Source organism: Silurus meridionalis, chromosome 15, assembly GCF_014805685.1.
Source record: "Silurus meridionalis isolate SWU-2019-XX chromosome 15, ASM1480568v1, whole genome shotgun sequence".
Classification (NCBI taxonomy): Eukaryota; Metazoa; Chordata; class Actinopteri; order Siluriformes; family Siluridae; genus Silurus; species Silurus meridionalis.
Genome location: NC_060898.1, coordinates 22,529,056 through 22,543,965, shown reverse-complemented (window position 1 = coordinate 22,543,965; position 14,910 = coordinate 22,529,056). Strand labels below are relative to the sequence as shown.

At 39.3% G+C, this 14,910-nt stretch overlaps 1 protein-coding gene and 1 non-coding gene across 7 annotated transcripts; both read right to left on the bottom strand.

The window, feature by feature from the left end:
- Window positions 1–2,318: 2,318 nt before the first annotated feature.
- Window positions 2,319–12,542, bottom strand: uimc1 (ubiquitin interaction motif containing 1). Of its 6 annotated transcripts, none has more exons than XM_046868359.1 (15): window positions 12,402–12,542; window positions 11,852–12,298; window positions 10,997–11,057; window positions 10,594–10,715; window positions 10,125–10,484; window positions 9,281–9,496; window positions 8,449–8,507; window positions 8,243–8,364; window positions 7,698–7,753; window positions 7,338–7,599; window positions 7,177–7,237; window positions 6,902–7,010; window positions 3,753–3,801; window positions 2,781–2,826; window positions 2,319–2,705 (listed from the first exon to the last, which is right to left on the bottom strand). In XM_046868359.1, exons 2-15 carry the CDS (start codon window positions 12,215–12,217, stop codon window positions 2,522–2,524), a joined length of 2,073 nt encoding a protein of 690 aa, XP_046724315.1. In that variant the 5' UTR covers window positions 12,218–12,298; window positions 12,402–12,542; the 3' UTR covers window positions 2,319–2,521. The 6 variants fall into 6 exon arrangements, with proteins under 6 accessions (XP_046724315.1, XP_046724316.1, XP_046724318.1 ...); XM_046868360.1 differs by having other exon boundaries at window positions 2,319–2,702; XM_046868362.1 differs by having other exon boundaries at window positions 8,243–8,361.
- Window positions 10,796–10,924, bottom strand: LOC124398526. The gene has a single exon (XR_006928084.1). It is a non-coding gene; the product is annotated as a small Cajal body-specific RNA 14 (non-coding RNA).
- Window positions 12,543–14,910: the final 2,368 nt, after the last annotated feature.

Here is a 14,910-nt window from a genome sequence, read left to right as displayed (position 1 = left end):
ATATGTGTGACTATGAATACCTAAATTTGCAAATGTGTAGAATGTGAATTAAAATAAATATATATTTTCATTAAATATGTGAACAGACCTCATTATAAATATATATTTAAATAAATGCATCATCATAAGCAGTAACAACTACAGAAAACGTGGCATGCACCCATGTAGAGAATCTTTTTTTAAAAAAAAGCAATACAAATGTTTATATAATAAATTATTAATATCAAATCTCTTAAAAGTATTAACATTCTCAATAAAATAAATAGGGTTTTTTTGCAGCTTCATGTATTGAAACTAGATAACCCATTAGACAAACAGCTTGTGAGATGACAAAACAAATAATGTACTATTTACTTAAACTTTATTTACATTTAAAACTATTCTATTAAAAAGTTGGACATTAATAAATAAACATATACACAATTGTTTCTAGTTTTAAATTGCATTTCCAAGTCATCTGAGTTGAATATACTGTATAACCATGGAGGAAATGTTCTATAGTTTATTTATTGCTTGGATTTTTTAAGGAAGTCGAAGAATTATATTCATTTAGAGTTTTATAAAATGAAAATTGTGCATTATACAATATTCAATTATTTTCTTGAAATTTGGTGTAAATATGTATTGTATCTTTGTAAGTCTATTAAAATAAACAAAAAAAACTCTATAGTTACATGTCCATTGCAAACACTTGGCTTTTATATAATCTGTAAGAATATGCATGTACTTCTTTGTTTAGCTTGATACTTGTCTTTAATAATGATAAAAGGTTTAACATATTTAGTAGTATTTAGATTTTTCTTTTTTTTTTGCCAATAATTTCAGTAAATCACTTTAAAAATTAATGTCAACAGAACAAGATTATTAAAACAAATTATAAATATATATATAAACGAATGAATAATAATTTACATGGCTGACTGTAAACTTATAACAGGGAAAGGCTGTTATAAGGCTGTATGTATCTTATGTATTGCAGGACCTCTAATATAATAAAAACAATAATTAAATAATCGTAAAGATGATCAGCAAAAACAATGACATCACATATATCAGAATTTTTCTGGTGCTGGAAGTGAGAAAGTGTGTATCATGTCCACACGCTGTAATTCCAACGAGAACCCCATGAAATGTGAAGTTAAAGTTTTGTGGCCGCCGCCATTTTTAAAACCGCCATTAAAAAATAATACGGCTGACCGCTCGGTGGCGCTATTGCACACACACAAACACAAGAATAATTTCATAGCATTTGTATTGTGATGCATCGTTATTAACATATTTGTAATCTGTAAATGACCTATTTATGTACATTTAATTATTAGTAGATCTACTTTAATTATTTAGGAAGTGAAGAATATTTGATATGTAGATCGATTTCTCGTCGCTAAACTGTTTCTCTCAGCACTGCTGCTGCTACGTGAATATGACGTGTCGCAGCACTGAGGAGGCGTGTCCTGAGAGTCATATAGAATACAGATTAACATGGCAGAGGTAGAGCTGTAACTTTCTCCATACACAACAGGAGCACGTCTGGGTTTATATCGTAATTTTTATTTATTTTTTTTGCACTACAAAAGTCCTGTTTGTGAAAAGGCAGAAGTCACTGAAATAAATTGACGATTTGCCGTCTGTCTGAACCAAATTATTAAAAGTTCACTTTCTGCACCATATTGAATTGTAGAGCATATTTCCTTTTACAATGTATCATATTACATTGAATGGCGTCATGTTGAATCGAATGGAAATCAGATCGCAATGCATCCTAATAGCTGCGAATCGTTTTGCATCGCATCAGTTGCTGCTTCAGATGCATCGAGATGCGAATCGCATCAGCCACAGTTACGGAGATGCACATTCCTGTTTTATATATACAATCAAAGGTAGAGGTACATGTCTATGGATCCACTACCATAACATTTTCCCTTCACTTGAGCTAAAAGACCTAAAACTGCTCCAGCATGACAATGCTCCTGTGCGCAAATCCAGCTCCATGAAGATCTGCTTTACATGGGTTGGAGTGGAAGATCTCCTGCTATGGACTGCACCCCAAGACCTCCTCACCTGCTCACCTACACCAGTACCTGACTTGACTAACACTCTTGTGGTTGAAGAAGTATAAATCTGTGGATACAAGCAATTTTTGGTAGAACATCTTTCCAGAAGAGTGGAGGGTAAACGGAGACTAAATGCGAAAGGGGACGTTCAAAAGTGTAGTTAAAAGCTGAAACCCAGCCGTCTTATTACTTACAACGAAAGTTTAGATGTTTACTTTCCGTCAAAACAAAAAAAAGAAAGAATATACGATTATGCAAACGGCCTCATTTTTATAAGGATTTTATGTGTTATAAAAGAAAACATTACACAATCTACAAAATTCCGAACAACAAGGCACCTTAAATAATACATTGTTTAATTGAAGTAACTACAACATAGAAATAAAAATATATATATATAGCGGCACATGAATTAGCCTTGGCATAAAAGCGACGTGATAATCGGAGTTCTGGAGCGTATTCTAATGCTATCTTTTAAATTTCCTCTTCCTCCCGAGTCTCTGGCTGGTCCTGTCTGTGTGCTGCTGCCGGAAGTCGATGAGGCAGTCCTTGATTTCAGAAATGGGAGTGAAAGATTTAAAGGGAGACGTGCTGACGGAATACGCCGGAGCTTGAGAATCTGCAGGCTTCGCTGAGGCGTCCGAATGGCTGCTGAGAAACACACACACATTCGTTTCAATCTTAAAGACCCAGGAGGTCTTAGTCGTACCCGTGAACTTGACCTACCGATTGTTTTTGACTGCAGTATTAGACGGTCCGGCTCCACTGTCATCTAAAACGAGATCGGACATTGTGTTTAGACACGTCTGAAACTCCGACATTATTGGTGTAACATCGAAACTATTAAAGAAACAGTTTGACACAACCTGAACCATGCATCAGATTATAGACGATTATAACTAAAGTAGTGGCACATCAGATTTTTTCTCTAGCCATATTTGGGTTCTTCCTCAAAATCTTATCTCTCATGACATCTTTGGATGAGGTAGCATGAAATTCTCACTCCACTTGAAGTTAAACCACCATGACACAAATCCAGCTCCATAAAGATCTGCTTTCCATGAGTTCAAGTGGAAGATCTCCTGCTATAGAGCTCTAAACCTTTTGAACACCTTTGGAAAAAAATGTGAACGCTGACTGCACCCCCCAGGCCTCCTCACCTACCTCACTACCTGACTTTACTAACACCCTTGTGGCTGAAAGAAATCTCACAAATCTCCACAAGCACACTAATCTAGTAGAATATCTTCCCAGAAGAGTGGCGGTTATAGTAAATAGAGGTCAACCGATAGTTGATTGCTGGCTCTATCAGTAAATATCCATTCCGATAGTTTTTCCGGGTTGCGTCATTCAGTAGGAGTGCAGCCTCTGGAGGTGAATCGCAGACTGCACGTGTTAATTTGACGTCTTTTTTTTTTTTTTATTCATTTTGGATGTAACAGTCTTTTTTACTAATACTATATATATTTATTAGTATATGTAATATATTTATATTTATTTCATTTAGCTAATTTTCTTGACCCTGTTTTTTTTTTGTAATAAAAGTTCAGCACTATTTTACATGAAGTGTTGTTTGTGTACGATCCGACCTACCAGGTATCGGTTGACCTCTAATTATAACAGTAAATGGGGACTAAATGGGGAATGGAATATTAAAAAAGGCACACATATAGATGAAACTGGGTGGAGTGTACATACCTAGATGCACCGTTTCTGTCCTATTCAAAGCAGATAGCAAGCCGTTTCCCTAAAAGAAAAAAACAAATAGAAATTTCAATGATGGTGCAAAATAATAAATAAAAAAATTAAAATATTCACGGTTTGGTTAAATTTCAGTACAGTTGGGGGAAAGAAATGCAAAAGAAAATTGCTTGTCGTTTTTTTTTTTATTAACGCTGTTTATTATTATTAACAATTGTGAACATCAGCAATTAAAATTTCTTTTTTAATGTTGAATAAAATGGCTGTTGGTTAAATAATATATAAAAGAATATTTGATATCATTTGATACAAATAAAATAGAATGAAACGAATTAATGCAATTTACTTTTTTATTACAGTGGAACCCGGTTATGTCGATGTCCTAGGGGGTCGCCAAAAAGCATCGAGGTAACCGATGATCGAGATAAACGAAAATCAAAATGGCGGCAGTGTATTACGTGCTTGAAATGTCTTTATGTACATGATGTGCGTTAATAAATGAGAATGTGCATGCACGTGTTTTTGAAGGGATTTTTTACACAACAGCGTTGCCACGATTTGTTTGATGAAGGCATGCTATAAAAATACATACAGTACATGTTTATCTGTCAGGAATCCACCTGCCACGCCCCCTTCGGCCCCCTTCAGTGTGGCAGGTGTTTTCTCGGCCGCTTTCTCTGAAGCTCTCGGCTTCAATGGCGCACATATGGTGCTCGTTTAGCATCATCACCAGCTCCTATTTAAACTTCCACACTCTCACTGTCCGTTATTGTTGGTATATGTTGGTTCACGGCGGTCGTTGTTATCGCTCATGCGTATCCCGGTACGTGCCTTCCCACCGGTACTCTCTCAACGGCTGCTCTTTTCTTCCCAAAGCGCACCGCGGATTCTCCCCGATCCTGCCGGTGTTCATTCTATGCTTTTGCTCATCCCGCGTTCCGCGCCGTCAAGCGCGTCTTTCTCCTCCCGTTCATCGCATAACATTTAACAACAAAAGGCATATGTGCACTAACTAACAGCAGAGATTCACCAGTATACAATACAACACCTGTAGCAGCTGTAAGACCTGATTTTTCCGCCACTTCCGCGAGTTCTTCTGCGGCTGCACCGAGATAACCGACGTTAAATGGCAAATTTTCCCCCCTTGTGCTCGAGATATCAGGGTTCAGCGACATAAAAAAAGTCGACATAACCGATAAAAAATACTTAGAAAAAGCGAGAATTTGGCGGTTCCACTTCAAAAACGTCGACTTAATATGGTTGTCGAGGTAACCGAGGGCGAGATAACCGGGTTCCACTGTATATTGATTAAATTAAGTAATCAAACCAATTGGCACAGATTAAATTGATGTAATAAAATTAAATATATAGAAAAATGTTATTAATTAGTTGTTAGACCCCAGTGTGTGTTTTTACATTTAATATTTAATTTTCTAAAAATGTGTTTTACTTAACTGTTCTAATTATTTAATTTCTTCCAGCCTTCATTGATTCACTGCCTTCATATGCGGAATTGTCAGGATTTTCTCCTTATTAAGAAAAATTCTTGAAGCTGGGTATAAAACGCTAAAGAATCCGTAGTGCTACTGTTTGGCGTTAGCCACTTCCTGGTTAGCGGATGACTGCTAACACCAGCGCTATGGATTCTTTAGCATTTTCATGCATGCGCAAAACAAATCTTATTTCCGGTACTGTAGTCGCCACAGTAGCCATGTTTAAATGCAAAATATTTTTTGTCATTCCGATTGCAATCATTCCGACTAAAAGATTCGGGGGACTGTTCACAAGACGTTTTCTAATCCAATATAGTGTTTGCACGTGCATGTTTAATCGGAATGACTTTGCGACATGCGCACATTAGCCCTACGGCCTGTCAACATGGAGTTCTATTATTTCTTATGCATGAATTTTTAGGTATACTACTGCTGGAAAGTTTGAGGAAAAGACGGGCACATGAGCTTTTTGGTGGCTGTGCATCTTAAAGGAGCATCTCAATCCCGAGAAGCGTGTGGATGAAGGTCTGAAGTGAGGACTGGTGGGATGTTTTGCTGGAATTAAGTGACCTGGAATGGACACTAAACTTTCAGAGGAGTCGCCAGTCATTCACACGACTGGTGGAGGGATTTTAGAGGGATTTATGGCCCCAGAAGACGAGACCGTCAGAAATCCAATTCCGTTGTGGCAAATTAATTCGGTGTTCACAAGAGCACAGTAAAAAAAAAAAAGAGGTGGAGACTAAACAAAATTGTGGTCCGTCACTTAATACGTTCCTGAGGGAACTCAGATTTTAAAATGTTCCACGTGTAAGTGTATCGTTACACCCCGAATAATTTTAAATAAATAAATTATATATATATATATATATATATATTATACACATACACACACACACTATATACACATTATCTTACTTCTCCACAGGTGCTATTCAGACATTTGGATGAAGTTTGCCTACAGCATATGCGTGTCTCAGTTATGCACAATTTCTGGCTGTCGATTTTACTGCATTCTTCTTGAATGATATCAGCTCGAGTGAAAAACACTCTGAAGTCCAATGCTACCAACTAGAATTCTGACTAAACCACAACAAACTAAAATCTTTCATTTGGTGGGTTTTCAACACACACAAAAAAAGTCACAGTGGAATACATTTAAGGGGGTTTTAACAATAATATGGCAACATAAAAAATAAAAAAACGGGTATATTACTTTTCTTTTAAAAGTCCCCGAAAAGTTTTTTTTGTCCTGCATAATCCAAGATCTTTAGGAATATAGAGTTTTAGGAATATATTTTTTCTATTTATTTAAATGATAGGATATTATTATATGTATAATATATGCTACGGAATATAAATGTGCTGTGATTTATGTGCTGATTGATATATCAGCATTAGTCAATATTTAATGCCTCTCATTTTTCTTTAAATATTCAAATGCATTTGAAGCCAAAGAATAAAAGAATTTCTGCTGCATCAGCGTTTTTCTTCCGCTGATTGCCTTTGGGCTTAACAAGAAGTACTTGTTGTATTAAGTTGGCGTGCACGCAGAAAGTCCATCTGTAAGACTGGAGTGTAACCCGACTCTGAATACTAGGAACTTTGTGTAAATACCGACGTGTTTTGGTGTTTTTTTCTCCAGATGTTTACCTGCTTGTGTCCGAGACTTTTCTGTCTAATGCACTGGTTCACATGTTGCTCGTACTCCTTCGTTACGAAAAACTTTTCACATATGAAGCATTTCTCTCGCTGCTCCGATCTGATGGACAAAAAAAAAAGTTATAAGAACCACACACGGATGAAAAAAAGACGAGTGTCCCAATACTTTTGAAAATGACAAAAGTTAAAATCCCAGATAACTTTAAAACTCTAAGATGGTTTTCAGTCGCACGGAATGAGATATGTGGAACGTGATACCTACTTACTTCTCAAATCTCACATCGTCTTCCATCGCGGTTCTTCTTATGCTCTTCCGTCGAGCAATCCCTAAATACAGGGAAAACAATAGGGGAGTAGAAAAACAAGCTATAATTATATTCAATCATATCATTAAAAAATAATAATAAAATAAACACGACTTGCTGACCTTGTGAAAGGTTCTCCAGCTGGTCCTGGGTGTGATCGTGGTCCTGCTCCTCTACAGAGCCGTTACAGTAGGCGGCATGCATCTCGATCTCACAGAGAGGGAAGAGGCGAGAGCACATGGGACACTCTACCTGAGAGGGAACAGACTCCCTCCACGATTGCTCCTCGCCCGAACGCTCCTGCTCCATCCTCTCTTCAGGTTCTGCTGGTGGCTCCGTAAGTTCATCCACCTCCATGATGTCAGTCTCTGCCTGCATCTGGGGCTGAAGGTAAAACAGAAGAGTAATAATTAAGTAATAATATACTTATGATAGTGTTCTTATGACTCAGCTCTGGGGCTGAAGTGTACTGAGAGGAGTACCTGTGTGGGACTGGTCACCATCAGCTCTGGTGTGTTGTCTTCACTCATCTGGGTTTCTTTTTATTTCAAGACAGGGGTAGAAAAAGCCAAAGAGAATGGGTCATGAAAGTCATTTTGAGGGCACGTAATGAAAAACTTATTATAGTAAATTATTCTGGATGGTTATTCATATCACTGGGATCACAGACGACATTAATTTAACTGGTTCTGGTTTTAAATCCACACTTCAGATTAGTCATGGATTAATCTAAACTCTTACATATGGCTTGCCAGGGTTGCCAGATTGCAATAAAAGAGGAAGCATCTATTGAGCACAGACAATTATAATAATAATAATAATAGTTATAATATTGTGCCTGTGCCTGTGCCGTGTGTGTGTGTGTGTGTGTGTGTGTGTGTGTATCTATTTGAGTGTGAAATATATCCTACATTCATACAGTTCATCCGGGAAAGTATTCACAACCATTCCCTTTTTTTTGCATTTGGTTAAATTACAGATTATTCCAAAATGGATTCAATTAAATCACGTCTTGATAACGATGTACCTGGACACACGGCGCTCTCCGCGTCAAATCCTTCGTTCTGAACTTCTTCACCGTTCTCATCAGCCTCAGGCTGGATTTCAGTGTCTTTAAAATGCTCCTGAGAAACAGGCCTCCTGCAACTACTACACAGACATATGAGTTTAATAGCCAGACTGATTGGTTGTTCGCTAGACGTATTAAAAAAAACGGTTGCAGGTTATCGTTACCTGGAAGGTTTCGCTGAATTTGAAGGCTCCGCCTGCCCGAACGCCGAAGGTGATTTCTGCTGTGGAAGAGAAATAAAGTGTGTGGTATAAACCAAACAGAATTAATCATCTGAGTGCCAACTTGAGGTATAGTGTTAAACACAAAGGGGAATTCTTAAGGATAAATGATTAGTAAATTAATAGTTGAACATCGGAATATTAAAACTAATCGTAATAAACAATGGCTAAAAAGCCCTATTTGGTAAAGTAAATATAAACCCTCATCCAGAACTCTGGTCTGATTTCTGAGGATGTTGCCAGATATTTCTTAATGCTTCCTATATTCTAAAATGCATCTTATAACGTAAATATAAACCCTCATCTAGAACTCTGGTCCGATTTTTGAGGATGTTGCCAGATATTTCTTTATGCTTTCTATATTCTAAAATGCATCAGCTACTCATAACATTTATCAGGTACCAATTTTTTAATAAAATATGAGTGAAATCCAGGATTCTGAATGGCGTGGCAGGAAAATGCTCGTGTAAGCAGAAGAGGGCAGACAGCGCTCCTGGAACGCAGAATGTTTTAGAAAGGTGTGTCATCCTACAGGACTGACGTGTCTCAGATCGTTTTGGAAAAGTGGAAAAGAGGATTATTACACTATATGGACAAAAGTATTGTGACACCTGAATTTTCCAACCGTATGTGACTCTTCAACCAAACGGTCTTTTAATGTGCTAGCATGAAAATGTTCTCTTTCATGGAACTATGGAGGCCCAAACCTGTTCCAGCGCAACCACATGCCAAAATCTACATCCCAATCTTATGGTCAGTAAAAGTGTATACGCACCTCGAGCTCCGTCTCCGGAGAGGACACGACGACGTACGTCTCCCGTTGTCCGTCCTCTGCTTCTTCTTCCGACCGAGGTTGAGACTCGTCCATCTCTTTCTGTTTCTCTCGTTCTTCTTCGTCTCGCTCGTCCTCCTCCTCCTCCTCCAGAAGCTGAGGGGCTCTGTGGCGCTTCAGTCTCCTGCTATGTGCTCTCTCTATCGGGCACGGGAACACCTTCGTGAAGAACACCACCAAATGTTTTAGGGTTTTAGAGGATTTGGGTAGTGTGTGCACAATTATAATAAAAACAAAAAGATCCATTTGTAGATGAGAGAGAACTTCATTGAAAAACAGCTCGTTTGCATATGGCGACGCCCACAAAACTCCTTATATGGTCATGCACACGGAGAGCAACAAGGATGATTTGAACAATCAGGGTAAATTGGAAGCTGTTTTGACTCTCAGTGATTTAACGTTTCTTTTCACTTCGTTATTAAAACTCACACAGATTATATTTAAAGCTTTTCTTGAACAAAACGTTTACCATAGTCCTCGTGTTAGTGAACTAGCATGAGGCTTTGATAAACGCTGTATAAGTCGCTATAAATAAGACAATAAACGCAATTTGAGTCGAGATTGAAATTAACTAGTCTTCTTGCGCACTAGTCCATACAGATACTGTTATGGGATTTTCACGAATACCGAATTTTTCCGTGCAAACCCCTCGTACGAACTTCGCACCTTGCTCACATTGTGTGTGAAAGCTCTTGTAAACGTGTTTGATGACAGGAGGCCACATTACACCATGCACATGAACTTCCTGAGTCATTTCAGAATGAAAGGTATGAAAGGTTTAACTCACGGGAAGACCCCAGTCCACTTTGTGCAATAGCTGTCTCTGGGCTTCTTTCAGGCTCTTCTCGTACACCTCCAGCTGAGTGAGAATGACTCGGGTGTAATCATCCGGGCTTTGCCCCTTGGGGCAAAATGGAACTCCCCAGTAGTAGGAAACGAGGCCTTCGTCTTTCCCCGTCGGTGTGAGTTTAAAGTCAGCAGACTTTCTCAGAGCTTTGGTCTGCTCAGATGCTTGGGAATTGGATTTATTCTGAAATGTTGAGTTTTTAGGAGGTGAAGAGGAGGTGCATGGTTGCGTTGGCGAGAGCTTCGTTTGGCCGGCGTGTGAAGAACGGTCCTGAGGGAAGACTGGGCTCGGAGGAATAATCTGTTTTCAAAAAATAATAATAATTGCTTAACTTAAAACACATTCCACTTTTGTGGAATAATTGCGATCCGTGTGTGAAACCAAACCTCCACACGAATACAATAAACACCTTGTCGTTTTCTTCATCATCTTCGTCGTCGTCGTCAGACAAATGAAGGACCATGTGACTAGTGAACTCATCCAAAGATTTGGAGTCTGTACAGGAAGACACTTTCAAGTCTGGCGCTCGGTCTGCAAACCAAAACAAAGAGCCGATTTCTATTTAATTAACCAGAAATCCGACTTGAAATCTCTCAAAACCTGTTACATTGTTTGTATGGAACCATCGCACAGGAAGCCCAAGAACTTGGCAGGCCCTGTCGGCAGGAACCAGTCGCTCTGTGTGGTGCCTATGTGCTGCAGGACACTGCTCAGTTTTGCAGCCACGCTGAAAACACCACACACACACACACACACACACACACACACACACACACACACACACACACAAAGCAAATGGAGAAAAGCTCTACCTGGCAGCGTGCTCAGAGAACCTTCACCTTCATCCTTCACCTGTCTCAGCTTCACAAAGTCCTGTGATTTAAAACAAAAGATCACAAAGTTAAACAGATTTGACCTTTCCAGACATATGATCAAAAGAATTTGCATGGACACCTAATTTAAATATTTGAGTCATTATTTATTCGTACAACACAGCAGTTGAATTCTCAAATCTGATTGGCTGGAGGGCGATAACAGAAAATAACATGGGACTGCCTGCTAATATTATTATTATTATTATTATGATTTGAAATGTATTTATTTTGCCTACTAATGCTCGATTAGTATGTTAGTTTAACCAATAATCTAACAAATAATAAAATTTTAAATTTTTGTACATACATAATGTACATTTTCAAAATATGCAAATGTAGGGGGCGTGGTTTGGGGGCCGCTGTTCTATGGAATAACTAATAAAGACAGCTGTAAATCGGATCACAGGTTTATATTAATTATTTAATAATTAATTAATTATTATTATTATATTCTATGAACAGTGTCTATAGCAACCCATGGAACATTCTCCAGCTGTGGAGAATCTTAATATAATTGAAAAAAAAAAGTATATTGCATTGATTTAATTGATTCTATTTTTATATATTTTAGTTTTATAAAATATGATGCAATATTATTTTATATATAAATTTATCCAAATCAGGCATTTCATTTAAAAATCGTTTCGTTTTTTTATCAAACGACATGCGATTTTATGATTTGCATTTTTACCGAAATTGAACCGGACCGTGAGTTTTGTGTGCCGTTACGCACCCTAACATACGAATCATGTACCTTCTCGAATCCAGCAGATTAAACACACATGGACAAACCTCAGGCGCCGGAACGTGTGACGTCCCCGGAGCTTTCCTGCCGTGCGAAGAGCTTTTCGGGGAATCTCCTTTTTTATGGCTTGAAGATCCTCCTAACAAGTCTTCAGATTTGTGTACGTTGTCTTTAAAGCTGCTGTGAGAAGTGCAATCGGTAAGTGTGCCCCGTGATAACTTGGTGCATCTTTTAGAGTCAGTTTTGAGGAAAACGGGGCTTTTGGGGGCAGGTGGACTGGACTCGGAGCGCTCAGGACTGGTTAAACCGAGCGAGCTGTCGTTTGTATGCGGGAGGTTCTTTGAGGAGCTGCTGGTGCTCAGGAGGTTGGGGTTCAGCCTGACGCTGCAGTCACGGAGGAAGACGGGGGACATTTTGAGTGCAGAGTCACTCTGTGAAGAGTCAGGGGTGTGTGCAGTGACTTCCTGTTTCACCAGAAGTGAAGAGTGGGATTCCTGTTAAATAGGAGAAAGCAGACATCATTATTTAAGGCTACGAAGTCAAATCGGTAATGAAGTCCTGATCGCTAAACAATCAGATCGGTGCAAAGTGACTGACTTGTGAAGGCACCGAGGAATGGTCGGACTTGGAGGTGAAGGCTGTGACGAGGTCTTCTGAGAGAGATCAGGCATTGGCGGCAGAGACGTTTGCGCCTCTGAAACGTCTTCATCACTCCCACCGTCCTTCTCAAGTTTGTTCGAAAAGGAGAGCTTACACCGAACGTGTGCGGTCACAGTGTCCCGGTCTTGGTGAGGCTTCGCAGCAGACCTGGTTCGCTTGGAGCACGTTTCTGAGATGCTGCTGACCTGGAAGATAGAAGCAAGACCACCTTTAAAACTTTGCTCAGAGTGGGAGTCAAAAGATCCAGAAGTGTAGCGTGACCAGGGCACCAGGCATCGTAAAACAATTCAATGGAAATTCTGGCTACTTTTTTCAACCTTCCAGAACGGGAATCCTGTCATTCGGGATCTAATGAACAACGGAACGGCGATCCGAGCGAAGGACGGCCAGGCGGTCTCACCTGCAGACTTTCAGCGATGGCTTTTCTCATGTCGGCGTCTTCCACTTGTTCTCTCCGGCTCGCACTGTTCGCCTCTTGCTCGCTGAGTCTCAAAGCCAGGTCCAGCATCTCATCCTCGGTCATGTCTGGTGGCACAAATGCAATGCTTTTTTTGAGAACACTTTTACCTCATAATGATTCATGACCAGGTCTGTGATGGATCTTATGGAGGTGTCAGAGAAGGACCTTGCATATGTGTCTTCTCTCTGTCTTGGCGTCGTGCTGCTCTGGAAGTCACTTTTAGGGGACAATCTTCTTCCTGTTGTGTTAAAACACACACACACACGTCAGATTCTTCAGAGGTTCATTCTTACTGAACACACACACACGGTTAGTCGAGTTCACACGCCACCTCTTCATCATGCTCGGAGTCGGAGATGATCAGAGCGGTGTCCTCCTCCTCCTCCTCGTTGTCTTCACCTCTGCGACGAACTTTTCTCCTCCTTTCACTCGGACCTGAGCTTCGTTTCCTCCGAGGCATACCTTCTATCACAATCAACTTCACCCTCAACACTTAGCAGGAATCGAGCTGGCTAAACATCTTCACCTCCACCCCGACCTAGCACAACATTAGCCAGAGGAACTAAATCACCCTTATAATAATTATTTCTCCTCGAAATTGGAAAAATATCTCCAAAATACGATTGCTTATTTATATTAACTACATAACTAGCTCCTTTCCTTTAAGTAAACACGTTATACACCCTTACCTAACTACTTTCTGGGCCCAAACACTGATATATACTTCTGTACTTGGTAGTATGTATAAAAAGCAGGCTGCCTGCTTGCTAGCGTACTTTCTACCCATACTAGCTAGTACAGTAGAAAGCGGCCATTTTGAGTCACGTGACACACAAACGGGGTGGGGGGAGGGAGTCTCACTAACGCGCGTTTTTTCTTTTAGCTTACGGCTAACAATATGGAAATATAACACGAGATATTTTTATATTTATTATATTTGAATAAAAAAAGAGTTGAGATAAGTGTATATGGATACGTGTGTGTGTGGTTAGAAGTGTACATTACGAAAAATATGAGAAATTATGGTGTTTTTTTAAATGATGCCTTTTTGCTTTAGTCGCTTCTCTTATGTTTATCTGGCAACCCTACCCCTTGTATAACCCCAAGCTTCTATACGATTCGGTACAATTCCGATACGATATTTGCCGATATCACAGAATCTAAGACACGATATCACGATATAGTTTTTGTGTAGATGTGTTATTTTACTTTTACTTAAGTATGTTTGACTTAAGTATGTTTAAGTAAGAAGAATTTTGAGGATGGAGCCACCAGAAAGAGGAAAAGAGGAAGACCGAGATCCGCTTCTTTGCAACCGAAATATGTTTTGTTTGAAGTATTGTACTTAAATATATTTTTAAATCATATCCATTACTAAACTGAACTTAACTACATTACTACATGCCAAACTCAAGAAAGAAAGATGAAGACAGACCAGACAGACATCAGTGATGTGGACAAAGCTGAAAGACGAAATTTACTTGTGTAGATTTTTAGACTGGTCATTTTACTTTTTCTTAAAGGGCAAAGCAAAATATAATTAAAGTAACAGTGCTTTAGCATTACAACATACTACAGTCCAATACTGTACCTCAGCACTCATGCAGCCCCAGACCATGATGCTACCACCACCATGCTTGACACAATTTTCTTGGTTCTCCTCACCAGGGCATCTTCACAGATGCTGGACACTAGCTAAACCAAACAAGTTTATCTTCGTCTCATCAGACCACAGGACATGGTTCCAGTAATTCATGCTCTTTGACAGGTTTTCTTCAGCAAACTGTTTGCAGGATTTCTTGTGAGCAGCTTCAGAAGAGGCTCCTTCAGGAATGACGGCCTTCAAACAGACTTTCTGCAGTGTGTGTCATATGGTCTGACTCTAATTCTTTGATGGACCCTTGTGAGGTTTCTTCCGAGAGGAACCCGTCTTGGAAAACCTCTGTATGACCCTGACCACTGTAACTCAGTTTCAGGGTAATACTG